This window comes from Ailuropoda melanoleuca, chromosome 1 (genome assembly GCF_002007445.2).
Source record: "Ailuropoda melanoleuca isolate Jingjing chromosome 1, ASM200744v2, whole genome shotgun sequence".
Lineage (NCBI taxonomy): Eukaryota > Metazoa > Chordata > Mammalia > Carnivora > Ursidae > Ailuropoda > Ailuropoda melanoleuca.
This window is the reverse complement of record NC_048218.1, coordinates 1,339,714-1,367,114: the sequence shown is the minus strand read 5'-3', so window position 1 is coordinate 1,367,114 and position 27,401 is coordinate 1,339,714. Positions and strand designations below refer to the sequence as shown.

Below are 27,401 nucleotides of genomic sequence, written 5' to 3'. Positions count from 1 at the left end.
CATTCCGTCCATCCATCCATCCATCCATCCATCCATCCATCCATCCATCCACCGATCTACTTATCCATCTACCCATCTACCCATTCATCATTTATCTACCCACCCATCATCCATCCACCTTCCCATCTGTTCATCATCCACCCACCCACCAATCTACTCATACACTCATTCATCCATCCATCTATCCATGCATCATCCATCCATCTACCCATCTACTCATCTATACCCACCCATCCTCCCCTCTGCTCAGTCATCCACCCATCCACTCATCTATCTACCTGTCCATCAACCCACGTACTTATGCATCTACCCATTCATCATTTATCTCCCCATTCCCTCATCCATCCATCCATCCATCCATCCACCCATCTTATTCATCCATCTACCCATCCATCATCCATCCATCTACTCATCTATCCATCCTACCCATCTATCCGTCCGTCATCCACCAACCCATCCATCCATCCATCCATCCATCCATCCATCCATCCATCCATCCATCCGCTTATCTACTCACCCATTCCCCTCATCGATCGTGCATGCGTGCATGCATCCATCCATCTATCCAACCTTTCTTTCTATCCATCCACCTACCCACCCACCCATCTCTCCATCCATTCAGCCAGTACCCATTAGAGCCTTTTGTGTGCTGGCACCAGGGATTTGGGCATGCACAGGGCAGGTGTAGGCGCTAGGATGGCAGTGGCAGAAGGACAGCCCCAGCTTTAAGTCTTGGGATTTGCTGTGGAATGGGCCACCTGAAGTACCGTCTGGTGGATGACAAGGGTGGATTTGTATGATGCATTGCTGTTCTGCTGTGTGTATCAGGGAGGAAGGTTTGGATCTTCCCCAATCTCTGGCAAGAATGGAAGTCACTGCGTCTACCAGGAGAAGGGCACAAGTAAGGACAGTTGCTGAACCCTGCCCCCCAACAGTGAACAGCAGCAGTAATAGGTAGAAGGCCCGGATTTTCTAGAACCTGTTGTGACAGATGTATGCGTGCGTTTCATGGCGTTCGTGCTGAAGGCTTCATAGCACTAGAGGGGACCCTGCTTGCTAGAGGGAACTCCTTCAGCTAGAGGAGACATTTCAGAGATGGAGCCACTCTAGGTGGACAGTTGGAATTGTAAAGCAAACCCCACGGTAAGATTTGTGAGGCTGTTCTCAAAATACTGTGGAGGGGCGCCTGGGTGGCACAGCAGTTAAGCGTCTGCCTTTGGCTCAGGGCGTGATCCCGACGTTGTGGGATCGAGCCCCACATCAGGCCCCTCTGCTATGAGCCTGCTTCTTCCTCTCCCACTCCCCCTGCTTGTGTTCCCTCTCTCGCTGGCTATCTCTCTGTCGAATAAACAAATAAAATCTTTAAAAAAAAATACTGTGGAAATTGGATCAGATCTCAACAGTGCCTATTCTTAGTGTCATTATTACTGTTCATGTTGAAAATACAGTTCACCTTATTGTCTTCTTTTCCTTAATTCCAGAAAATAAAATGTATTTTTCAAATAAATGGGATTTTAGTTGGGCTGTGTGAAATAGAGCAAACAGAGACAGTATTGCAAATGCACTGTTACTGTGTGTCCATTTTGAAGGACAAGCTATGGTTGTAAACACAATCCTTTATGAAGGTTTTTCTTCAGTGGTTGATTCTGAGCTGGTAATGTTACTTTGTTGTTCTGGAATCAGGCTTCAACAACGTATGTGCATTTGGAGAGGTTGCTGTTGCTCAGACACGCCATGCTGAGGAGCAGGAGAGGCAGCAAAGGAGGGGGAGACCGTGGAGGTCTGTGTGCGTGAGCGTGCACACACGTGCACACTCAGGTGAGGGGTGGGGCCAGAGGACACTGACCATGTGACAAGCCAGCCCAGTGCTCAGACATTGCTGGCCCGGGAGGTTACTCAAGGACTCAGGCTTCTTTCCTTCTTTGACAGAAGGTTCTGGAGTCACCCTGGGCGGTCGCCCCCAACCCAGTCCAGCAGAAGAACGTGGGCGAGACTCCAGGGAAGCTCACAGAGGGTTGTGAGGCCAGGCCTGGAAGCGTGGCGCGCACCATGAAGAATGCAGCACCTCCCCAGGGAGATTAACCTCTGTCTTTGCCCGCCACTTTTTGTGGCTCACCCTGGGCTGGTGGCCTATGAGCCGCATGCTGATGAAGTCTTGCCTGGTGGGGTTATGCACTCTGCCCCAACGTGGGGCCTCTTATTTACACCCCACAACTTCTTCTGGGGGGTCATTGTTCTCCCAGCCACTGGCTCCATCCTGGGGATTCTTGCTTCTTCTCTAGAGCCCCACCCGGGGTGGGCTAGGACAATGTAGGAGAGAGCCAGCGACCATCTGAATGGTTTGCTGGGGGCCTCATAAACCACAAAATTTAAGCTTGGGCAAACATGTTTCTGTGTATTTGCTAGGTATAAAATTGGCTTGTTTAGAATAGCGTGTGTAATGGTGATAACTAAATGGACTAAGTGCCTCGGATTTATAACGTTGTTCAGGGTTTAGAATCCTTTGGTCCCCGTGTACTAATGACATCATTTTATGACACCAGCTCCTGGTGAGCTCGGGGGCCTGCCCAAGGTCACTGTGCAGTCCTCCCCCACTGTGCCCCCAGGTATCCAGAGTGGTCACTCCTTGCCCGTTGGCTTGTCCTCTCCTAGCAGGTTTTAGTTCTGCCCATAGTTTGGCTGGTTGCACCGTCCTATGAGCTCTGACATTATGCTGGCTTCCACAGGGTGTCCGGTATTTGCCATAACACCAGTGGGAAGGGTATGGTTCTGTTGGTGACAACAGTGGATGGGGCTGCAGAGACGGAGTCTGTAGTTCCGACCAGAGTCTGCGACTTCCCAGCCCACTCTCAGAGTCTGTCGAGTGAGGTGTATGGGGGAGGGGGGTGGTGGCTTCGAGTAAAGATTCCGCTTTTCTCATTATGCAAGCAATGTTTATTGTAAGAATTAGGAAGTACAGACAAAATAAACTTTATAAAAAGCAAAGGTGGTAATTCTTGTAACTAAATCTTTGAATATAAGCAGTCTTAATAGTTTTATCCAGTTGTTAGAACTGGGCTCAGAGCTCGAAGGTTTGTGGCATGTGTTGTTTTGGTAGGAGCCCAGTGATGCTGACTTGTGCCTTGGGCCTTCTCAGCATCCCCTGGGGAGGTGAGCACACTCTCAAAGACCCCCTCCCCACTCCAGCGCTCGTTGCTCAGAACCCTTTGCCTGAAGCCCTTCTTACAGCCCCCAGCTCGTTCCCAGCCAGTCCCTGCTGAATCTTGGGATTGTTTTGCTCTCTGGACACCAACATGGAGAAGGCCAGTCAGGGCAGGTGCTCCTGCAGGAGGCATGGCCTTGGCCTTCATGGTGGCCACCAGTTTCTATTCACTGTACAGGGACCCCTTCCCTGTACCTCAGCCAACCTGTGATTTCGTACTCCTTGACGGTTTGACAGCTGACATCTTTCTGCACTTACAGCGAACGGGTAAAACGATATAGCTTATCAAAGCCCATCTACATTTATTCTTTTATAAGTTTTGTTTCTGTTTGTTTACATTTTTTAAAATTAGGTATTTGTCCTTATATTATTGACTGTAGTAGGCTGTTGAAAGATTGCCTGAGGAGACATGGTTCTTACTTTCAGGTAGATTGGCACAGGGAGGCCACTGAGTCCTCCCGTCAGGGTCATCTGGAACGTGCTGCCTTCTGACATGGGGGACTCTGAGTCCCTGGATGTGCAGGGAGATGCACGGCCATGTATCCAGGGGACTCGGCAAGAGCAGATGGAAGAAGTCAGCTTTTCCTGGAGGCGTCCCGCTGGAGCCAGCCGTCACATCCACCACCCACAGGGAGTGGAGCAGGGGCTGGGGGAGGAGCGGGGCTCAGGCTGTTTGAGCCCCAAAGCAAGTTGCCTTGCTGTTTTGTGTTTGTGGGCACAACAATCTCCCTACCCACTTGCTTCCTCCGACGTGGTGCTGGGCTTCGTGTCTTCTTGGTTGCCCCTGGGCGTGCGGGCTTGCTGACCGCGAGCAATAGACAGTCCCAGCCGCTCTGCTCCGTGTGGCTACCCCAGTGCTCAGCCTGGTGAATGGGTTACATGGAAGGGGGAGAGTCTAGAGTTCATGTGTCTAGAAATCTGGTTTACTGGAATCTTCCTGCACAGGACTTTAACTCATAATATGATGGGCTTTTATCATAAGTAAGATCGGGTTTTGTTGGCTGCCTGATTGCTTAGTTGGGGTCAATGTTCTCCTGACTCTGGTCTCATCCCTCTGGTGGTGTAGTCACTCTGGTGTCAGGCGTGGAGTTCAGCGATTGCTCCTGGAAGGTCAGAGGTTGAGGTGAGGTTAAGTTGAGGTTAAGGAGGTTAAGTTGAGACATGACTTTGAAAATACATTTCTTGGTAGATTACTTTAATTCCCCAGAGAGTATCAATAATTGAGGTTTCTCCTATCTGCCATGAGACTTGTAGCGTGGACACAATTAACCCTCTGCATTTGTCTGCTGTTGTCACAACATCCAGTGTTTCAGTGACTGTCCCCTAGTGTGCGGAGCGAGCCCAAGGATCACAGACGTGGAAGCAGCCTCAGGCAACGGCACGTGGAGAAGCCTGGGCGTGAGGCCCTCGCTGGGCTGGCCCTGCTCGGCATCGCTGCCATCCTGATGACAGTAGCCGGCGCTCATGGGGCTCGCTGCGTGCAGGCCCCGGGCTGGGCGCCCGCTCCCTGGCCGCGGGCTGTGAGTGTTACTGACCAGACACAACCTTGCCTGAGGCTGTGTAGCTAGAACTTGAAGCAGGCTCACTGGGACTGTCACCCCGGCTAGTGGCCGTCCCCCGGGCCACGAGCAAGTGGGTTCTGGTGGAGTGTGGCCTGCAGCAAGGCATTTATAGCCCATCTAAGAGCCATGTAATGGCTGCTGGGAAGACATTTCTTCGTCATGAACTGTACTCAGAAGATAACCTCTCACATCAGTAGTAACCACATTACAAATGCTTTGTTTGCAGCTGTTCCTGATTTAAGGATTGAGAGGTAAGTGAGTATGTTTTTGAGTTTAGATGTGTTTCAAGGAAAGCTGCTAATGGAGGTATAGACAGTAGTCGAGATGTGATCAGTTAGCTGGGGACGCTCCGGATGAGACACCCCCGTCGCCCACAGCAAGCAGCACTTTGCTGAGCGCTGCCCAACCGAGTGTCGCAAGCACGGAGGATACGGAGATTTGGCTATGAGGGCTGATGGGAAGAGAGGGCCCGGCCAGAGAGGAGCGCTCAGGGGGACGGGAGGCTGGGCCTTGCTCTGTGGGAGGTGCTGGCCTTGCTAGGGGCGGGGGGGCAGCCACAGCATTGACCTCCCAGGCCCATGGCAGCCCCAGCTCCAGCTGTTGTGAGCCACCGTGAGGTTCACCTGCCTTCTGTCCGGGAGGAGAAGTCACACATGCAGGGGGGCATTCTCTTGGCTGTGTCAGGAAAGCCCGAGATAGTGGGTCCTTATTGGTGAGTGGAAGCAAGTAAACAGAAACATGTTGGAAGTTTGGAACTCTGATCTTGGCCAGGCTATGTCCGCTCTTACCATCTGCTTTGGGCTTGCTGGCCTGCTGCTGGCCTGGTTCCTGCTCAGGTCTCCCGGGTGTGGGAACTCCTCGGGAAGCTGTCTCCCGATGCTGCCGTGCTGAATCTGGCCCGGTTCAGCGGCTCAGGGCTTTGTGTCCTCTAATAAGGTCTGGATTATTAACAGTCGCTCGTCTGTTTTTGCACAAGTTGACGTCTAGTTGGCACATTTCAGTAAAAATTATAAATTAGGAAAAATTGATAAAATCCTGCGTCTTTCCTTCTGGCAAAGATCAACACATGCCCTCATTAGAGCAGCAAACATTGAAGGGAATGGGACCTGAAATCAGCACATCATGCTTCCAAGTCATAGTCAGGTGGGGGTCTTGGGTGTGCGTGGTTCTCAGAGCACAGCGTGCCTTATTTTGGGGAAAACAGCTGTGGCAGCAAGTAAAGACTCTGGGATGGGGGCAGGAGCTGGAGGCGGGGACATCTAAGCAGCTGTGAGCTTGTGTAGGTTGTCTGAGCGGAGGCAAGCCCTGTGTGGTGCAGGTGCAGGGCTTTGGAGAAGGACCGGAGGTGGAAGCTCGGGCTCACCTGTTGGGCCTGTCCCCACAGGCATGGGCAGATGCTGGGCGACCAGAGGCACGGAGGCCCGGGTGCCCGGTGGGGGGATGGGGGATACCAGTGACAAACAGGGGGACAGGCTGCAGATCATAGGCTTTGATGAATGGAGGGAGGTGGAGGGTGATGCCCTGGGTAGGACAGTGGCAGGACCTCTCCCAGGAGGTGGCCTGTGAGGAGGGGCAGCCTGCAGTGACCTGGGGGAAGAGCGTGGCAGGCCCGGTGACCTGAGGGCCTATGGCCCTATGCTGAAAAGCAGTTGGCAGGGTGGTGAGGAAGCGCCTGGTCGGGCATAGTGAAGAGGGACCAGGACGGTCCCCTCTGGGGAGAGGTGGCCTCCCGGCTCCATTGGGCTGTGGGGAAGCCTGTGGGGAAGCCTGTGGGTGTGGTTGCGAATGGGTGCTCATGTGCTGGAGGACTTCCTGGTCACCTGGTTAAGACGCCGGCTCCTGTGTGGGGGCGACATCAGATCCCAGGAGCGGGAGTGGCCGTGTCACAGGGAGGATGCGCAGGGGCCCTGGCCCCAGAAGCCTGGTGCACGTGGCAGCACAGAGGCGGGGAGGCTGGTGTATTTGGTACTTACTTTGGGAGAAGAGCTGGCAGGTCTTCAGATGGTCTTGGGATGTTCGGGGGACAGGGAGAAAGAAGAAAGAACCAGGGTGGCTGTAGGTGCCATGCTTGAGCACCTGCTTCGTGCATGCAGGGACAGGTAGGCCTGCTGAGGTGACAGATTCACATAGACTTACGTGACTGGGACCACTACCAGACCTGCAGCCCATCCGGAAAATGTCAGAGGCCCCAACCAGGTCCCCTGTGAGCCAGGCCTCCTCCCCAGCGCTGTCCCTGCTGGGGCACCCTCTGCAAGCTCTGCTTCTAGGCACCGCTGCCCTCAGCCTGCGGCTTGTGGGTGAGGGGAGGATCCAGACCCACAACTCGACAGTGTGGCCAGCTCCCTTCTTTTGTCTGACGGCAAAGGATAAATTGTCTGTAGTGTTTGCTCCTGCTGGTTTGTCCACCAGGTGTTGGTGACCTGTACATGTAACACTGAACCCACCAATTCCGTGTTTGCTTGCTGCCAGTCGTCCTTCCAACATTTTTCTCTTCTGATTCAGTAGGTTCCCTTCTCATCGGTATTTCCCAGTTAACAAAATGAATGTCATTATGCTCTGTTTTTTAAAAGATGAAGACTTCATGTTTTAGAGCAGTTTTAGGTTCACAGCAGCATTAAGGGGGGTGCAGAGGCCCCCCACCCCCTCTGCGCCCATGCACAACCTCCCCTATGTCTCTCTGCCCCCTGGGTGGTGTGTGTGTTACTGTGGGTGAACCTGCACTTACACACCGTGACCGCCCGGAGTCCAGAGCTGAGCCGCGCTGTGTGTCCACGGCTTTGCACCAACGTGTGAAAGCACGTATCCACCATTACAGTGTCATACAGCTCATTTTCATGGCCCGGAAAAGCCTCCGTAGTCACTCATTCATCCCCACCACCCCTGCAGCCACGGACCCATCACCGTCTCCACAGCCGTGCCTTCGCCGGAGAGTCCTGTCGCTGGAGTCACACAGGACGCGGCCTTCTCAGACCGGCTCCCGTCCCTTAGCGATACGCACTTACGGTCCCTCCGTGTCTCCTCGTGGCGTGATGGCTCATTTCCTCTCAGCGCTGGATACTCTCCCGTTGACCGGATGGACAGTTCGGTGTCCGTCCACCCGCTGAAGAGCACCTTGGTGGCTTCCGAGTGTGACAGTCACGCATGACGCTGCTGTAAGCATGCGTGTGCAGGATTTTGTGTGGACGTGTGTTCCCATCTCCTCTGGGGAAACACCGGGGAGCGTGATCGCGGGGTCGTATGGGAAGAGCGTGTTCCGTGTGGTGAGAAGCCACCAGACTGCCTTCCAGGGTGGCCGCACCCTCTGCTTTCCCAGCCGCCCTGAGTGAGCGCCCCTGCCGCCGCACGTCCTCGCCCGCGCTCGCCGTTGTCCGTGTTCCGGATTGTGGCCGTCCTCGTAGGTGTGCAGTGGTCGTCGCTGCTTTAATTTTCAGCTCCCCGATGACCTGTGACGTGGAGCAGCTTTACTACTGCCCATCTGTATGTCTGCTCTGTTCAGGTCTTTGGTCCATTTTTAAAAAGATGGCTCGTGTTTTATTGTTGAGNATCTTTGCTCCATTGATCCCCTTGCTCCTTTGACAAGGATCCATTAACCCTGTTTCTGTGGCTCTATTTCTGGGCTCTCTGTTCTGTTCCATTATCTGTTCATCTGTTCCTTCTCCAAGGGTATTATTTTGTTTATGTAATAGTGAAAGCAAAATACAAATCATGGGGGCACCTGGGTGGCACAGCAGTTAAGCGTCTGCCTTCGGCTCAGGGCGTGATCCCGGCGTTATGGGATCGAGTCCCACGTCAGGCTCCTCCGCTGGGAGCCTGCTTCTTCCTCTCCCACTCCCCCTGCTTGTGTTCCCTCTCTCGCTGGCTGTCTCTCTCTCTGTCAAATAAATAAATAAAATCTTTTAAAAAAATACAAATCATGAGGTTTATTCTCTAAAGGTGCTAGATGAAGTTGAATTTCAGATTATTTTCCTTCAAATGATAAAAGAATTTTACATTTCAGTTACTTTTATTAAATAATCAAATCATCATTTGGTATTTTTGCTATGGCTGTAAAATTAATCTAGACTTTAACAAGTCACTTGATTTATAGTAAAGTATGGACACAAATAATCTCCATTTAAACACTTCTCTTTTTAAGAATTTGCAGTGTGTGGCTGTTAAAAATAAAACCCGTAGCAGTCACAAATCATATGTAAAACTTTTCTTAAAACCATTCTGTTTTGAGAATAAAATGGATAAAATCCAATAATAAAATGGATAAAATCCAATAATTGCTAGTAATTTTAACCAAGTTTACTCCTTATCTTAAGCACTTTTTAATCTATACCTTTTTAGTGAATTCCTAATGATAGAATTTTCAGCAACACAATAGAAAATCTTTAAGTTCTGACACAGTTTTAAAATAAGTAAGTCATGTTCTTTATATTTAATTCCAGAATCTCTTTTCACTGAGGGAGGGGCGGGTGTGAAAGGGTAGGAACGTGTACAGCTGCACTCTCCAAGGTGGAGGGAAAAGGGCACTGCGGAAGTTTCGCTGTTTTACAACAGATAAACATTTACAAAGGTACGAATAATGACCACCGTCCAGTTAAAAACGAAAACACTGCCAGTTGAATTGTGTCATTTGCAATCAGTTCTTCCATGTGGTCACCCAGTGTCCAGTCCGGTGTGTTAGGAAGTGCACGTCCCTGACCCGGGGCACCACTGTGTCCACACAGCGGACTTCTGGGTGTGCTTGCTACAGCTCCGTCTCCACAGCTGTCCCACCGCTGGTCAGTCCGCAAGCCGCGCACCTTGTGTTGGGTGTTAGCGCTCCATCGTGTCCAGTCTGGGAGGGCCGGCCCTGCTCATTGCTCCTCTCGTTCAGTTTCGTGACTGTTCACATGGCTCATTTCTCCACATAAACTTTCGAACCAGCTTGCCTAGTTCTACTAAACGAAGGAAAGTTGGAATTGTAACTGGAACTGAGTTAAACTTAAATCCAGGTCTTTTGATGCCAACTTGAATGGTCTTTTCACACTCCAGTGCCCCCAAGTTTAGCTTACTTCCTACTGCATTGGGGAAATTATGTGAATATTGCTGTCAAAGAAAGCTTTTCTTTAGTTGGCTGTTCCTGGAATTTTGTTGGATATGGGATTTTTTTATGGGGTTTTAATTCTTACGTGTTTGTAGTTGAGGCCATAGGAAGTGCTTTCCTGAATGAAAGAGAAATGGTCAGTGCAGTGCTCTGCACTGCCTCATTCATTGTTTTGCTGTTTTATAACCTTTGCTACCAGAGTTGGCATTTGTAGAAGCTGAAAATGTTGGCTTCTGCTCTGCAAGAGAGTTCTGGCTTCCATTCTTAATACGCATGTACCCACACGCCACCGTGCACAGCCTGATTATTTTCCACTGTGAGACATTTTCTGTGTCCTTTTTTAGAATTTTAATATGTAAGAGCAGGTAAACAAGGTGAGCTCTTCAAGTCAGGTGACCTGTGCTAGAGCCAGGCACGTCCTGGGGCTCAGACTCACCGTCATTAGCATTGCAAGCGTGTTCTTCCTCGGCCCAGACCTCCAGAGAAGCCAGCCTTCTCAGCGCACCGGCTAGTGGTTCATTACCTACTGTGCCTTGTGTCTACTTTCAATTTAACTTTTTATTTTCAAATCATGTCAATTCACATGCAGCTAGAAGAGATAACACGAGAACCTGTGCTTGCTTTACACAGTGTGCTGTTACAACAGGGGTGCAGACCTCCATGCACTCAAGATCCAGGACATTCTAGCGCCATAGGGGTCCCTCCCGTTGCCCTTTTATAGCCACGCCTGCATCTTCCCCCAGCCCTGGTAACCACTCATCTGTTCCCCATTTCTACAGTTTTCTCATTTGCACAATGTTTTTACCAGCGGACTGTACACTGGTCCATACAAAGGACCATGAGATTGGGGTTTTTATCACTCATTCTGATTCTCTGCAAATCCGTCCAGGTTGTTGTGTGTATCAATAGTTTGTTCCTTTTTATTACCACAGGTATTCCACGGTGTGGTTAGACCACATTTTAGTTAACCATTCACCCGTTGAAGGGCATCTGGGTTTTTCCCAGTTTTGGGTTATTGTGAATAAAGTTGCTATAAACACTTATGTACATATAAAAACAATTTTTTGTGATCTGTGACCTGCATGTCTGTCCCTCGCCAATTCCACACCGTCCTGATGACTAAAGCTGTTTAGTAAGTACTTTATGATGGCTGCTTAAAAATCTGCCTCCAGTGAGTCTAACTTCCCTGGGCGCCGTCTCCTGGCTGTATGTTTTCAGTCGGTTTGGGATCTTCGTGGCTCTCAATATGATGGGTGATTTTTATCGAAACCTGAACATACTGTGTCACAGGACCCTGAATCTTACTTACCCTTGCGTCCTACTGACTGTGCGTCGCACCACTCTCTGTGGTGGGGTCCAGGTTCCCACCGGGCCACTGCTGCCAGCTCACAGGTGTGCGCCTCTTCCGTGGTCTCCTGACAGCCCCAGTGGGGATGACATGGGCACCTCGGCACCTCGTGACAGTCTCCCTGAGTGTCCTCCTGACTCTGCGCTGCAGCTGGGAGGGTGGCATCCGGCTGCAGTCGGGCGGTCCCCTCCATTGGTTGCCTGTGTGGCTGGCAGGTCCCTCTCTTGGACTTTGGCCGAAAGAGCTGTTCTTGTGTTGTTTGTTTGTGTCTGTGCCCGCTGTTGCTACCTGGCGTCTTCAGCTCCCGGGCTGGGATAATGATGCGAAAGGAGATGCAGGGCACTCGCGGCCATGCACTCCCAGGCCCCCGCTGGCCTGCCTTCTTCCCTCACCCTTCAGAGCCCTTCTGATGTTTGCTGTATGTGTAATAGTTTGGGTTTCTCTGAAGTGCTTTGTGATTGCCTGTCTCACACCAGCTCTGTGCTTTCCTCTCTGCCACCTGAGTCCTGGCTTCAGGGTGTGCCCGTTGGCCTGCCCTCCAGGCTCCGATTAGCACCCATTCACCCATCGTCCCAGCGACGGACTCCTCAGAGCACCTGTGTCTCACCGTGGGCGTGTGGGACTTCTACACGCATGACCACGTCTTCCCTCCCACTTCGGACCTCAAGGAAGTTACTTTTTTATTTAAACTTTCCATAATGGGAATGTTAAAACACATGCAAATGCAGAATTGCCAGTGAACCCCTGCATGCCCATCAGCCAGCGTGAGCATACCAACCTGGACCCCTCTGTTTCATCCAGACAGCATCTGCTTTCCCCCACCATGCTGGTTGGTTTATGAGACTAAATCCCAAATGTTTTGATTTCATCTTTAAATACTTCAGTATATGTCACTAGTATTTAAGTACTATTTCCACACCTAAAATGATGAACAATTCCTTAATTTAATCAGCTATTTAGATAATATTTATTTTTTTAAAGTATGTATTTATTTGAGAGAGAGAGAGAGTGGGCAACAAGTGCAGTGGGGGAGGGGCAGAGGGAGGGAGAGAGAATCCCAAGCAGACTCCCCACTGAGCGTGGAGCCTGACACGGGGCTTAATCTCACGACCCTGAGATCATGACCAGAGACAAAACCAAGAGTCAGATGCTCAACCAACTGTGCCACCCAGGTGCCCCCAGATAATATTTATATTCAAATTTCTCAGTGGCGGAATCCATATGATTTATGTAAGTTTTGTAGTATCCACGCTGTGCTTTGCACATAATACATTTTCAGAAAATACATCTTGAAATAATTAGTATAAAATAAAAATGCTTTTAAAACTATGTGGGGGGGCGCCTGGGTGGCTCAGTTGTTAAGCATCTGCCTTCAGCTCAGGTCATGATCCCAGCGTTCTGGGATCAAGCCCCACACCGGGCTTCCTGCTCGGCAGGAAGCCTGCTTCTCCCTCTCCCACTGCCCCTGCTTGTGTTCCCTCTCTTGCTGGCTGTCTCTCTCTCTCTGTCAAATAAATAAATAAAAATCTTAAAAAAAAAACAAAACAAAACTATGTGGAACACTTTCTTAAATAAAGGATTCTTTTTTTAAAAAAAAATTTATTTGTGAGAGAGAGCAAGCAGGGGGCCAGGGCAGAGGGACAGAGAGTGGGGTGGGGGGAATCTCAAGGAGACTCCCTGCTGAGTGCGGAGCCCGACTCAGGGCTAAATCTCATGACCCTCAGATCACAACCTGAACTGAAACCAAGAGTCAGATGCTTAACCACCTGAGCCACCCAGGTGCCCCTTGAATAAAGGATTCTAAATAGAAACTCATTTAACTTTTAGCAACTAATTTGCCATGTATACATTGAGAGTCAATATTGTTAACAAATGACTGTGATAAAAACTATATACGTTTTAGATAGATGAGAGAGATTTATTACATATGCATGATTTAGCATGTTTTAGTTACCATTTTCCTAAATCACCGCATTTGCCTTTCGGTGACTTATAAATTTCGTTTGTATACAAAGCAAACATAGCTACATTTGTAACCTTTCCCTTGCTTGCAGTGTGATGGGGTCCTTCATTACAGATCACGTATTAGGACAGTCTCGGAGAGTACGGCCACAGTATTTAGGAAGGCGCGACCATTAAATTTGTCGTTCTTTGGGGATTTCCTGTGGTTTCTCCTGCCAACAAGACGAGACGTCCTATACTGTGAAGGCTTTAGATCTGATTGGGTAGTTGTTTGCTCTTCAGCTGCACCCACATGAGACGCTGTTTGGGAGGAAGAAGAGCAGCAAGGTGAAATCCTGGGTGTCCTTGCTCTGCGCCTTTAGTGTGTAACCAGACCAGAGTCCTGCGAGCAGTGATCTAATGGCAGGTGGGCTGGCGTGTGTGTGGCTCCATCGTCTTCTGTCGTGACTTGCATCTTGGTCCCGTCCTGTGGGAGAGCTCTCTCTGAGACATCCTTGTCCTCACTGTCCTCCAGGGCCCAGCCCCTGCCACAGGGCTGCCCTCCTCAGAGTGGCACTTGAGTCACAGGGTGGACCCTTCCCGCTTGTGCCATCCCTCCTGACAGCGCAGCCCTGGTTGGCCGTCCTTTGGTGTCCCGGGCCGTGCAGATGTTCCATCCCGACAGCAGACCTAACCATCCTTGTTTCGTGACTTTCTTCTTTAGTTTGCAGTAATGTCCTACTCGCTCCCACGGAGCAGGCTGACCTCATCTGCTCATGTGACGGGCGCCCTGAACGTTGTTTTCTTGCTGTCTTTCAGACAGAAACCGTCTCCGCCAGTCAAGAAGCCCTCAGAAGTACTTTGCCATGGATACAGAAGATGAAGAAAACATGAGTAAGACCTGGCCTATCGTGTAGCACCACGTAGCTAAGTCTCCGTTAAAGCCTTAGTGTCCTTGTCAGTCTTTCTAATGAGACTAATTTGGGGAAAGTGATTTTTTCCTACAGTATTTCCTATACCATTAACAGTGGCATGTTTTAAATTTCTGATGTATTCTCTACAGTAGGTGTTGGGACTTGCTGTGTGCGTTTTCCTACAGCCGTGTGTCTGGACCGTCCGTCGCTCTCGGGCCACCGTGTGTGTTCCTGGAGGAAAACACATGCCTCCAGACGCATTTGCCACAGAGCTGCATGGTTTCATGTGATGTCACAGCGTGGTCTCCTACTGGTGACCAGATTTTCATCCGTGCAAATCTAAAATACCCTTCAAGGTTGATTTAAGTACTTGGTCATTTGGGATAACACTATCTAAATTTTCCCCTGTAAATACGGTGGATTCTCCCTGTGCTGTGAGGGAAGGGGGCTCCCAGGAGGCTGCTGATCTTGTTTCCAAGACTTCAACAAGCCTTTGAGCTGCTGTGGAGCAGAGCTCACTGCTGGGCCTGTTCCGTGTCCTACACTGTGTGCCTCTCAGGCACACAGCTTCCCTCCTGCAGCGGTGTTCTCTGGGAAAAGAAGTTCCCCGAACATCTGTCCTCTGTTTTATCTTTAGTTCCTGATAGACGTGCATTTGAGTAAGGTTTAAAGGCTCCCACAGTAGTTGGGAGCTTTCAGTGGGGAAATTACAACAAAGCACGATTTTTCTGATGTATGTGTATGTGTACATTCTCACTCGTCTGTGTTCGGTGCTTCCCATGGAAGAACACGCAGGTCTAAACGATGAGTGACATCATATTGAGAGTGGTCACCCATCACTAGAAGAGAGTTCAGTCCATCTCCCTGTGACTTCCCCCAAAACCGACCAGCTGAGGCCTTGCCCTTGGGCTTGTCTGCCGCCAAGCACCGAGCAGCTCACTGGCAGAGCCCTGCTGCCCCGCGGGCTGCTCCGTGGGCTCTGCTGGGGGGAACGGGGAACGTGCAGTGGGCCGGCCTTTGTTACGCAGGCCGCACGGCAAGTGTTCTCTTTGGTGGTCGGCGGCGTGAGAGCACGAGCAGCGCTGTAGCTCTTCTGCTCCCTGCAGGCGCCGCCCCTGCCAGAGCCTCCTTGGGAGGTCAGTTCCACTCGCCACGGCCACGTTTGCCTGTGTGCTCCCCCACTTGGGCACTGCGTGAGCACCTGCCCCCCAAGCCTCCTTTTTCAGGAGTGTGGGCTCTCGTCCGTGGCGGCTGTCCCTGGGTTTGGGTGGAAAGTTCGCAGTCTATAGACCCTGTGGTTCCTCACCAAGGTAAAGGGATCTTCTGAGCGATTCTGCGGGAAGATGAATGCTGGTTCCACAGCTGCCGGTAGCGGGCAGTCCTAGAGCTTCTGTCGTTTCAGAGGCAATGGAAGGTTTTACCAGGCTGTGTTCACATTTGTGCAATAAAGCAGCATGCCCTGTGTGTTTGCGAGCTGTGGCAGTGGGGCCTCTCTCTAATCCTAACGTTGATTTGCTTTACATGGTAGCCCTTGTGATTAGATGCAAGCTGGGCAGTGTCTGAGCACTCCTGAAGCGAAGACAACCTGGAGCTGGTGTGAACTGTTTTCCTTGCAGTCTTGGGATCACTGTCACCCCAGTGCCGCTTAGCTTTATTTCCCAGAGCACAGCCTTTGTCTCCGAGGCTGTGCGTGCGTGGTGGCACGTGTGCACGGCGGACGTGGCCTGACCCTCCGTGCCGGGATCTTCTCTGGCACCAGTGTCAGGGCGTAAAGGGTCATGCAGCGTGTGCCGCTCTCACTCGTGTGTTAATCTAAATTCTGTCTTGCTCTGCCCTTTTCAACTTTGTTTCCTTTGAGCACCGAAAGGAGTAACCTATCGAGCTTTTGCTGGAGGATGTTATAAATGAAAATTTAGTGTCCATTCCATCAGCTTTGTCAACTGGGAGAAGTGGTGTGTGTGGGAGCCCCGGGGAGTATTTGACTTGGGCAGAGAGCCATCAGAAGTGCCTCACCTCTGCCTCGGCACAGACGCTGTTTCCCGGGGGCCGTGCTTCAGTAGGCTTAGTCTTTACATCTCAGCCCTGGAAGTTCGAGAACTTGAACTTTGGGGATTGGCAGCCATCAGCCCAGACTTTCTGTCCCGTTTAGCCTCCCGTGTCCACAGAGCTGTCCGTTTGCTCAGCCAGTGTCACGAGCGTCTGTGTGTAGATGCCATAGCAGAAGGACCCTAGGGCCGCCCCGTCCGGGACACTTGTCAACCGCTCGCGCCTGCACCGGTTGCTCTGCCTACTAACCGTAGATGGCTGAAAGCCGGTCACAGGTCTCGGGGCATGGTCCCGCCGACGGTGCCGCGGAGCCCTGTGCTCACCACTCTCACGCTTCATGCGACAGACGGCCTGTGGAAACCAACCAGGAAGACAAGGAGTTTTTTTCTCTTTTTTTTAAAAAGCTTGATACAAGGAAGAGTGAATGCTTTTTTATTTCCCTTTTTGAAATTAAAATCTTATATATTTTGCCATGAACTGTTAGAGTTTTAAAACTGTCTTCATTAATTGTCGATAGAAACTACCTTTAGAAGGCGGGATGACCAAATTATTCTGTAAATCCATCAAATATTTGTTAGAAAAAATAAAATCGCTGGCTTTGCTTAGAAGGTTAAGAAGTTGTAACCTGTTTAGAGCTTCAATTTTGTCCTTTTTGAACGTATTTTTTTCCTTATCATGGAATGTAGTAAGGATTCGAAGGTAGTCAGTCCCCATGTAGCATGAAAATAGCATAAGCATGTGTTAGAAGTGAAGCCACATCCTTCAGAAATAACTGCCTAGTCCCGAGCACTTCCCATGGTCTACAAGGCGTTCCCTGAGATTGATTCACGGACTAAACCAAGTAACTGCACACATTGATTTGAATAGTCAGACCCTGAAGGCTGATTAGCTTGTGAATGCCTGTTTTAAATCCTGTTCCCTCTTCTGGGAGATGCTGCCATCCAGAGCCTGAGAGCCCGAGAGCAGAAACATCAGAGCGGAGGGGGCATGTGTCAGCACTGACAGGAAGGTTTTCAGGATTAGTTTAACATCCCACATTTTGATTAGCTTGGATAGAGCTGCTCTAGATGCTTCAGAATGTTCTTGTAGGAAAAATTTATTTAGAAGATTCACCTTTTAATGCAAAAGCAGCTGGTGATCCTAACTAGAAGTGGTGTCTAGGAGATAGTTCTTGGGTGGAATGGGGCACACACAACAAGGGGCAGAATGTATAAGCACACATCACTTAACCAGTTACAAAGAGAGATAAAGGAATCTATAAATTTTGCATTTACAAGATCCTGCAACGAAGGCGTTGTAAGTTACTCTTTCTGGGCACCGCAGGTTCGAGCAGCACAGATGTTAAGGAAAGCTGCAGTCTGGACAGCGTGCCCCCCAAGGACGGCAGTGCCCCTGGGCCTGGCGAGGGCGCCCCGCTCTCCAACGGGGGCAGCGGTGGTGCCAGCCGGAAGCGGCCCCTGGAGGAGGGCAGCAATGGCCACGCCAAGTTCCGCCTGAAGAAGAGGAGACGGCCGCCGGGGCCCGCGCTGCCGAAGAATGCACTGATGCAGCTGAACGAGATCAAGCCCGGCCTGCAGTACGCGCTGCTGTCCCAGACGGGGCCGGTGCACGCGCCCTTGTTCGTCATGTCCGTTGAAGTTAACGGGCAGGTGTTCGAGGGCTCCGGCCCCACCAAGAAGAAGGCCAAGCTGCACGCCGCTGAGAAGGCCCTGCGGTCTTTCGTTCAGTTCCCCAACGCCTCCGAGGCTCACCTGGCCATGGGGAGGACCCTGTCGGCCAACACGGACTTCACGTCCGACCAGGCTGACTTCCCCGACACGCTCTTCAACGGCTTTGAGACCCCAGACAGGTCGGAAATGCCCTTCTACCTGGGCTCCAATGGGGACGACTCCTTCAGCTCCAGCGGGGACCTCAGCTTGGCGGCGTCCCCGGCGCCCGCCAGCCTGGCGCAGCCTCCCCTCCCCGGCCCTCCGCCGTTCCCGCCACCGAGCGGGAAGAATCCCGTGATGATCCTGAACGAGCTGCGGCCGGGGCTCAAGTACGACTTCCTGTCGGAGAGCGGGGAGAGCCACGCCAAGAGCTTCGTCATGTCCGTGGTGGTGGACGGCCAGTTCTTCGAGGGCTCAGGCAGGAACAAAAAGCTCGCCAAGGCCCGGGCTGCACAGTCCGCCCTGGCGACCATTTTTAATTTGCACTTGGATCAAACACCGTCTCGCCAGCCCATCCCCAGCGAGGGCCTTCAGTTACATTTACCGCAGGTGAGGAAACTGGCTGTTGCCGGAAATGGTGGCCATGTCTAGACAGTGCTTTCAGACAGGGCTTCATTCTCCTGGTCGCTGTTGATGTCCCATCTGAACGTCACTGGTAAGTCTGGCTATGGGTGGTCCTGCCCTGCCTGCATGGGTCATGCCGGGCAGCCAGTCCAGGGCCATCATGTCCGGGCTCCCCCAGAGCAGTGCTGTCAGCGGCCTCCAGGCCAAGCCCTGTCCCGTGCCCCATGGCAGCCTGTGGCTCCCTTCCCACACAGTCCCCTTCCCCCCCATCCCGCAGCAGCCTGTGATGGGAGCAGCTCAGCGGTGTTTCCCACAAAGTCTCACCAGGGAATCCTGAGCACAGAAGGGAGTCCGGCCAGCCGGCAGCTGAAACCCTAGTGTGGGTAGGGCTGGGTGTTTCACAGCTCCAGCAGGACTGAGGGCTGAGGGGCCAGCCGGGCCGAGGGTTGCCCTACAACAGGCATGAGCTTCTGGAGGGGCGGAGGGGTGAGGGACAGAAGGGGACCCTTCAGTGGCACTCAAGGTGCCCGGGAACCTGTACCTGGAATGTCCTAGGTGGGGTCCATGTGGGCGGCCCCTATTGTTTGGTCTTGAACGACCCTTCCCCATAGACCAGGGTGAAGGTAGGAAGGATTTCAGGGTGGGCGCATGGCTTACAAGCGAAAGGGGGAGCACGAAGGGGGAGATAACGTGTAGCTGGCGCCTCTAAATCCTACAACTCTTTGATTATGTGTTGCTTCTCTTCTTGGAAATTCAGTTTTTTTCTGGACATGTGTAAAAATTATTCTTTTTGAGAGAAATTCTGACCACCCTTCTCTATTCCTTTTTGTCAAAACGTTATTGATGTTGAAGATAAACTATGTACCGGTTTGATCAGAAAAAAATGTAGGGACTCCAGGTTGCTGGATGGGACAGCTTGTATTTCTTCTAGAAGAATCCGGAGTGTCACAGCTTGTCTGGTGCCTTGGAACATAATTAGGGTAACCTCTCTGTGCTGTTGCCTGAGGTGAACAGTACTTCTCGATTTTAGAAGAAGAAACTATTTTATTTTGCCTAAAGCGGCCAAACACGGCATCAGTATAAAGTAGCATTTTCGAAATATCCTACAGGTATTTAATGAACCAAATAATCACGTCCTGTATTAACCTCTTATGAACATTTTTCAGAAGAGTATTAGTTCATTTATCATTTCACACATCTGTGGCACTGGTTCCCTAGAGACTTTTTATTTTCGGGTTTCCTGTTTGTTGCAGTATATTCCAGCCTGAGTTCAAGGCAGTGTCTGGTGCCACCGGACTTCCCTTAACATCAGCAGAGTCGTGTGTGAGACGATTGGAATCCCGTCAAACGCTGGGAACCCCTGATGCCTGGGTTTTGCAGGGTGGAGGGGTCACACCGTGGCAGGGAGGCAGGCAGAGGTCCCCATCCGTGCCTGTACTTCCATGGGAGCAGAGACCAGAGCTCTGCTGGGGGCCTCACCGGGAGGGGCATCCGGGAATCCCACCCAAAGGAGAGGGGTAGGCAGGCAGGGGTCATCTCAGCCCTGCCCCAGGCCTCTTGCCTGAGTTCTGCGGGCGCCCGGAGCTAGTTTCTGAACGTTTGTGGCAGTGGAGCGGCGTGTCCCTGTGTCTGTCACTGTGCCCCCACCATGGTGTCTCTGGAGCCCCCACGGGAGCTCAGGATATGACCACACTTTCCTTGGAGGACCTGGGGCGGCCTTTGCAGAATGAGCCCTTGCAGCTTGGTTTCTGGGCCCCACGGCCTTTGCAGTGGACGTCCCCAGGTGTACCCTCCGGGGTGGTGCGAATACCCTCACCACTTGCCTGGAGTAGCCCTTGAGTCTCTGGTCTTGGAACTTCTCGCCTTCATTGTGTTCATGGTGGCGTTGCAGGGTTTAAAGCCAGACGTCGTGGGCCGCGTGAGGTGTGCCGAGCCCTCCGTCAGTGTTGGACCCTGTGAGAGCGGCAGAACCGGGCCGTCAGCCCAGAGCCCAGCTTTGAGCCAGGGCCCCTCAGCTCCTGGGCGCCATTGCAGGGAAGGGGTGCTGCCTGGGGCCGTGGGGCATGGGCGTGACTCTCGTTGTTACGTCTGCCGCCAACACGTAGAGAGAGAGTCACTTCCTTACCTGGAGGAAGGAGATTATAATCTCTGTGAGGGGATGGAGGAACTGTCTGGGTGCCGAAATGCCTGCCTCTGACCAGTGAGTGTCCACGTAAGGGCCTGACCTTCATCTGAGTGTCTCCAAGCTCAGTGATTTGGAGCTAGACCTAACCCTCGATGAAACGCAAGCTTTTCTTTTCTGTGTCTTATCCTTGACCTCTCTTGAGATTTTTTTCTCTTATGTAAATTAGAACACGTGGTCCTTTGTCTTTGATCCCCTCCCCACCGTGTCGCCTGCACCCACGTGTGTGGCACTGACGCCCCTGCCTGGGGTGCAGGGGGGCCCGCCACCCCACGTCTTCTGTCCATGCTCCCCACCCCCGGCTTGAGCGCAGTCTTCTGGGGCTCCTTGGTACTTACTGAGGCAACGGCAGAGGAAGAAATCCTAGTGACTTTTGTTTTTTTCAAAATAAGTCATCATTTAGGATGAGGGATGTTTCGTCCATTTGGGGAGTGTTTTATTACAGGCTAAGCTGGGGACACTAGACGTAGCTGATTGTCAAGAAAGTGTGAGATTGGGAGGACGCAGCTCTTCACACACACCTCCCGTCAGGCATCATTTCCCAAAAGCACTTGTATCCAAGATAAATTGTAAGCTGTGAAAATAAGACCGTGGCCGCAACCAGACAGATGTGTTTGCTCCTGGGAAGCGCAGGCTGTCTGGTCTGGCCGTGTACCAGCCACACTGAACCCCTTCCCCAGAGAGCGTGGCCGTCAGTGCTGTCTGGTGCAGGCGGGGTCTACGGCAGAGGCCCGTGCCGGCTCTCGGGGCTGCTTCCCGGGCTGTGGTGAGCCCAGCTGTGCAGCTCTTCACGCTGCCCCTTCCCTTGCCCTGATGTTGTGGGTCACACCCGAGGGGAATGTTCTCTGGCCTGGCCAGCCCCCGAGCGGACGGCCACCCTCCTGTGGTCAGGAGAAGGAGCACTTTCACTTCCTTCAAAAGCCCTGTCACTCCGGGGAGTGTGGCCTTGGAGGCTAGGAGAGCCGGGTGCGGAGTCATGGGGGGTGCAAGGCAGGTGGCCAGGGGAAGCCACTCTGGCTGGTCTCGGCCTCAGCTTCCTCGTCCAGGGGGAGGGCCGGGGTGATGGGAGGACCAGAGGGGTGGCACTGTCCGTGAGACTCTTGAAGGATTCCAGCCAGAGCCTCGAATGCTCCTGGGGCCTCTGTTTCCAAGGAATGTTTTGGAGGGGAAAAAAAAAAAGCATGCACGCACACACACACACACACACACTCAAAAACGCGTTTGCCAGTTTTGCCTGTGTGGTTTTCCAGAAGAGCAGCCATGTGTAAGGCCACTCTGAAGGGACAGCCTTCTTGGTGTGCACGGGGCGGGTGCAGACCGCACCCCTGACTCCCTGCCCTGGTCCTCAGGTGTTAGCCGATGCCGTGGCCCGCCTGGTGCTGGATAAGTTTGGGGATCTGACGGACAACTTCTCCTCTCCTCACGCACGCAGGAAAGTTCTTGCCGGCATCGTCATGACAACAGGTAAAATGTTGGTGTTGCGCTTCACACCTAACAGAGAGGGGACGTGCTCTCAGGCCTCGACCATCTCTGCGACACCAATGGGGCTGTTTTCCTAATCCTTCAGAGTCCCTGCCATGTGCAAACATAGGAACTGTACGTGTTCATTTCTTTAACCTAGGTTTTCTTATTTGGAGAAAGCATACTCTATTAATATCTGACTCCTACAATCACATGTGGGTGGTTTTGATTGACTCTGGAAAAGTGCAGCAAAATGGCACCTCCCCCCTTCCTGCTTCGTTTGCGAGTGAGACGCATTTGACTTATCAACCAGTGCTGACGCTGCCAGCTAGTTTCTGTGGGACTTCTGTGCGGGAGACAGGCAGCTCTAGAGAGAACAGAAAATGCACAGGTAAAAAGCACCCTTAGGGATAGCAGAAGGAGCCCTATTAAATTTACCCAGAAGTTGCCACCAGCTCACGGAACCCCCCTAAGTTCATTCCTGCATCCCAGGGGTGAGGACGCGGAGCAGCCTCCACCCGTGGACTGCTCCCAGGAACAGGAGGCCACAGCGGTGGCCCAGGTCTGGATCCCTGCTCCTGTGGGTCCCTCTGCCCTGGGGCCTCCCCTCAGCCCCCCGCTGGCTCTCTGAGCCTGGACGGCCATTTGCAGAAAGCACCCTAGGGCTGGAGAGCGAGCTAGCGAGCTGGGAGTGCTTTATCTGTCTACACCTGCCAGCTGGGGAGAAAACCCCAGTCCTCTGTGTGGGCGAATGCACCGTCCTTTTGTCCCGAGGTAGCCCTCTATCCCATCATGGGCAGGACCTGATTCTGTGACCCTCAGTGTTGACCTACCCTTGATGGCCGAGGAGACCTGAGTGCTGTTTTAATTACGGCTTTTTCTTGCATGATGTCTTCACTTGGGCGCAGCTGAGGGTGTGTCTGTGGTAGGGGATGTGCTCTGGACGTTACCTTGGCTCTCAGTGTAATTCTGGTGTTCCATGCCTGTGTTCTCCCCGCCCCCTCTCTTTGCTGCTGTTTTTCACATGACGAAAGGCAAATGCTTCGGCTCCTGGAATGACGTGTTCCCTGGGTGACGTTCTGTGTCTTGTCTGCAGCAGGAATGAGTGACTGCTGGGTCCCTCCATACAGCTCTCACCCACCCAGAGGGGCAGACCCGCTCCCGGGCGTGTTGCACCCTGCTGTGCATCTCACTTGGGACCTCTGCTCATGGCCTCGGTGTACCCCTGCAGGTAGCACCGCATAGCCCGTGGCATGTGGCCCTGACATCAGATGGCCGGGTGCAGCTTGGGCTCCCGCTGGTTGAATGACCTCGGGCAGGCCGTGACCCCTTTGTGCCTCAGGGTCCTCATCTGCAAAATGGAGACTGATAGTGTGCCCCTCAGAGCGTGTTATGGGAATGAAGTGGAAACCTTGCCTAACGGACCTGGGGCTGCGTCTGCTCGGGGCTCACACCAGCCATGTAGCTGACGGCGAGTGAGGTTTACCGTCAGGCAGTGTCCGTGTCTTGTCCCGTGTCTGGCGTATGTGGTCTGTCAGCAGATGTTCCGGCAAAGTGGCTGTGCTTCCTGTGCCTATGGTTTTGCTCCCATTGCCATTACCGGCACACCGCGGGTCACCGCCTCTCTTTCCCTCTCGTCCCCCTGGTGCCTGTACGCCCTCCCTCGTAGCCTCGCTCACGCTTTGATAGACCAGTTAGTCTGCCTTTACCTGGTGCTCCCTCCCTGTATCCAGTGGGGAATGTTCAAGGAAAGACTTGGTTCCGTCCAGAGGAAATACCTTCCTTAGGTTTAGACTCTGTAGACTGAAGAGTGAGGGAGGTTCACTTCCCAGAAACATTGTACCGTAAGTCCTCAGGGGGAGGCCGTTCACAGAGCCTGAGTTTGCCCGGTACGAATTGGGGGCAGGGGTACCTATCACACCCCGAAAGTGAAGTCACTGAGAACACACGGCAGACCCCCCGGAGCCCAGCGAGGCACGAGGAGTAATTTCTCATTTGTTTTTCAGGCACAGATGTGAAAGATGCCAAGGTGATAAGTATTTCCACGGGGACAAAGTGCATCAACGGCGAGTACATGAGTGACCGTGGCCTTGCGTTAAATGACTGCCATGCGGAAATTATAGCTCGGAGATCCTTGCTCAGATTTCTTTATACACAACTTGAGCTTTTCTTAAAGTAAGTTTACAAAGTAAATAACTAAAGGAAGCAGTTTTTAAAGAACATTCCCCTCCTGTCAGAATGTATTGCAAAACCTTTATCATTTCTGTAATCTCTGAAAAATTCTTAAAATGGTAACTTTATTGGCAACGATGAGGTCGGGTCCTGTTTTCCCATGATGCTGAAGCTACAAAATCCGGTTGGGCGAATACCACACATGCGTGCACACACGTGCTTGCGGCTCACGCGGCCATCGATTTGAGGTCTGTGCTCAGGACCGTGTGCTTCTGGTGTGTGCAGCATGAGCGTGAACAGAGCCGAGCCGCCTGGGGACCAGGGCCACTCGTTCTAGTCACCTGTCTGAGCTGCTTTTCTTTACCAAGCCATTTCCAATGTGTCCTCTGTGTCGAAGGCCTAAATGAGAAGGGAAGGTCACTCATATTCCATGGCTTGTTCCTTATTGAGTGGACTCAGTCGTTATCTGCGTGAATGGTCATCAACACGCAGACATCCCAGTTCAAGCTCACCTGTACCTTGCTGAGAGTAGTGGCCTCTGAAAGTCATTGTAAATTACGACAGACTAAATTTACACTGTATACAGCTTTACAGTTCATTTTTGCTACTTTTTTGCTTCTAGTAATAAAGACGATCAAAAAAGATCCATCTTTCAGAAGTCCGAGCGCGGAGGGTTTAAGCTGAAGGACAGTGTTCAGTTCCATCTGTACATCAGCACGTCTCCCTGTGGGGATGCCAGGATTTTCTCACCGCACGAGCCGATCCTGGAAGGTATGGACTCAGCCGGCAGCTTCTCGGGACACTCGGGGTTACGTAGTGACAGACGGAAGAGTAAACCGACGTTAATATCCTTTCCTTCTTTTTCTTGAAAACTTCAGCTTTGAAAGTGGATCTGATAGGAATATACAAAAGCATGAGGTTTTTCTTTTCAGTGAATAATTTGATAAGGAAACCTGACTGAATGAAGCGTGTTGACTCTGGTGCACTAAGGACGCTAAGGAATTAGAGTAGAGTGAGGATATTAAATCAGATTTGTATTTAAATTTGGACAGTCTGCTCCCTGCACCTGGGCTTTGGACGAGCTATGATTTGATGCGTGTGTGCCTGTGGGATGTGGCGGGCATTTGAGAAGCAGGCCCGCACGAGTGAGAAAGGGGCCGTGGTGCATCGGTCGTGTGGTGATTCGTGTCCTCGTCTCTCCTCCCAAGCTGAAGCAACTCAAATACAGCATCTGAGTACATTGTTTAACTTGATTACAAAAGCAACATATACCCACTATGGAAAATTACATGTTCATGTGACCTAGAGCTAATCACTTCAGATGTCTGTTTGTGCCTGCATGCTTTCTCTGCATTTATTTTGGCATCCCTGTAATTTATATTTGAAAATTTAAAAATGCAGGGAAAATATATAACACTCAAATATCCATCATCTAGAATTAGCAAATGTTAGCATTTTGTCCTGTTTGCTTCGGCCCATTTTTAATGATAGAAATCATTTTGGTTAAAATGGAAGCCCTTTCTCTCCAACCCCTGGAGGAGACTGCTCTCATGAATTTGGTTGGCATCACATCTTTTCCTGCCCAGTTTTCTCTCCCGTGTTGTGTATCTGTCTTAGAGAGAGAGCAAGCATGTGCACAGGGCCATGAGCCAGACTTGGAATGGATAGGGGGTTTCTGCCCACGGGGACTCTCACCCGGCCTCCCTCTCCTAGAACCCGCGGACAGGCATCCAAACCGCAAAGCCAGAGGACAGCTGCGGACAAAAATAGAGTCTGGCGAAGGCACGATTCCCGTGCGGTCCAATGCAAGCCTGCAGACGTGGGACGGGGTGCTGCAGGGCGAGAGGCTGCTCACCATGTCCTGCAGCGACAAGATGGCGCGGTAAGGCCTCCCGCCCGCGGGCTCCCCGCAGGCACGCGGTTTCTCCGCGGTTCCTGCTCCTGGGTCCCCGCGATCTCTGCAGGACTGGGGCTCTTTGCCGTGCTTTGGGGGCCACCTTGCTGGGCTCGAGCCGGGGCCTCCGTACCGCAGGCTCCGGGCCGCTCGTGCTTTGCTTCTGTGTTTGCACGTACGTATGGGCTTCTGGGGAGTCCGTGTGCTTCAGCCAGTGACATTTTAAGGCAGTTTGCTCCCAGAGAAAAGGAAGAGTGTCCTCATTCCCACCGATGCCACCTTAATGGTCCTGTTCGCTGCTGAGGTGCCGTTTTGGGTTATTGTGAGCGCAGAGCGTCCCTAGCGCCCATGCCAGGCGGTGGCTCCCAGCGAGGCTGGGGCTGCTGCAGACGCACCCGTTTGCATTTACTTGACGTGTGTTTCTCAGGAAAGGATGTGTCCAAGCCAGACTTTTAAAGAAAGCCTCATTTCTTCAGATGCTGGCGTTAGTTCCAGTAGCTCTTTGTTTTTATTTAACACATGTCTACTTGGGAAAAAAAAAAAAAAGTAACATAGGTAGATGGCAAAAAGTTAATGGTACAAAGCATGTGAAACCATCCTCAGAGCCCTGCTGTGGCACCATGAACGCGTTCTTGACTGCCCTTCCAGAGCGGTCACAGCCGGCGTGCCTGTATGTGCACACACGGCCCTTTTCAGTTGTCTGTAAGCCTTCCTGTTGATTTCTCGAATGGGCCTTGTCAGGGAACCTCCAGTACACAGAACTTGATTCCTCACATGTGGCCCATTCCCCCGCTAAGCACGGGTACCCACTGTGACCACCTGACACGTTTGCTTATTATGTGTCCTTCCTGTCCACTCTCTGTTTGCTTTTATGTCTGTGTGTGTGTAGCCTTGAAAAATACACAGTGGTGTCATTTTGGGGTATTAATGCGTGTATTGTTAATTGATAGAGATGGGACTGTGTTTAAACTGCTGTTCTGTATCTCGTAGTTTCATTCAACCCAGTGTTTGGGAACTACCCCCGATGCTGTAATAAATAGCAGGTTGATCACTTCTCACTTCTGCGGAGACCCTGTGATAGTCATGGACTGTGCCTTGTCCCCTTCCCTCGCCGTAGAGACTTGGTCAGCCTTGAGTTTCCGTGAGTGTAGCTCATTCTAGACCTTCGCCAGCCGGGATCTCCGCCGTGCACAGGTAGAACTTCACAGGTGATCTCAGACGCGCCCCCGACGCGCACACGGTTTACACTTACACCATCAGTGCGTGATGCTAGTTTCCACCTCATGTGAAAACTGGTGTCTGCTGGGGGTGTGGGGCAGCTGTTCCATCGTT

At 51.8% G+C, this 27,401-nt stretch overlaps 1 protein-coding gene across 4 annotated transcripts in view; it reads left to right on the top strand.

The window, feature by feature from the left end:
• Positions 1 to 27,401, top strand: part of ADARB1 (adenosine deaminase RNA specific B1) — a 129,337-nt gene that overhangs the window by 70,212 nt on the left and 31,724 nt on the right. For all 4 annotated transcript variants that reach the window (XM_034654512.1, XM_002919060.4, XM_034654496.1 and 1 more), the window contains 6 exons: positions 13,947 to 14,021; positions 17,411 to 18,345; positions 21,892 to 22,006; positions 24,010 to 24,178; positions 24,798 to 24,946; positions 25,889 to 26,057. In XM_034654512.1, the coding sequence (XP_034510403.1) occupies positions 13,994 to 14,021; positions 17,411 to 18,345; positions 21,892 to 22,006; positions 24,010 to 24,178; positions 24,798 to 24,946; positions 25,889 to 26,057 (1,565 nt within the window). In that variant the 5' untranslated portion in view covers positions 13,947 to 13,993. The remainder of the gene's footprint in view (positions 1 to 13,946; positions 14,022 to 17,410; positions 18,346 to 21,891; positions 22,007 to 24,009; positions 24,179 to 24,797; positions 24,947 to 25,888; positions 26,058 to 27,401) is intronic.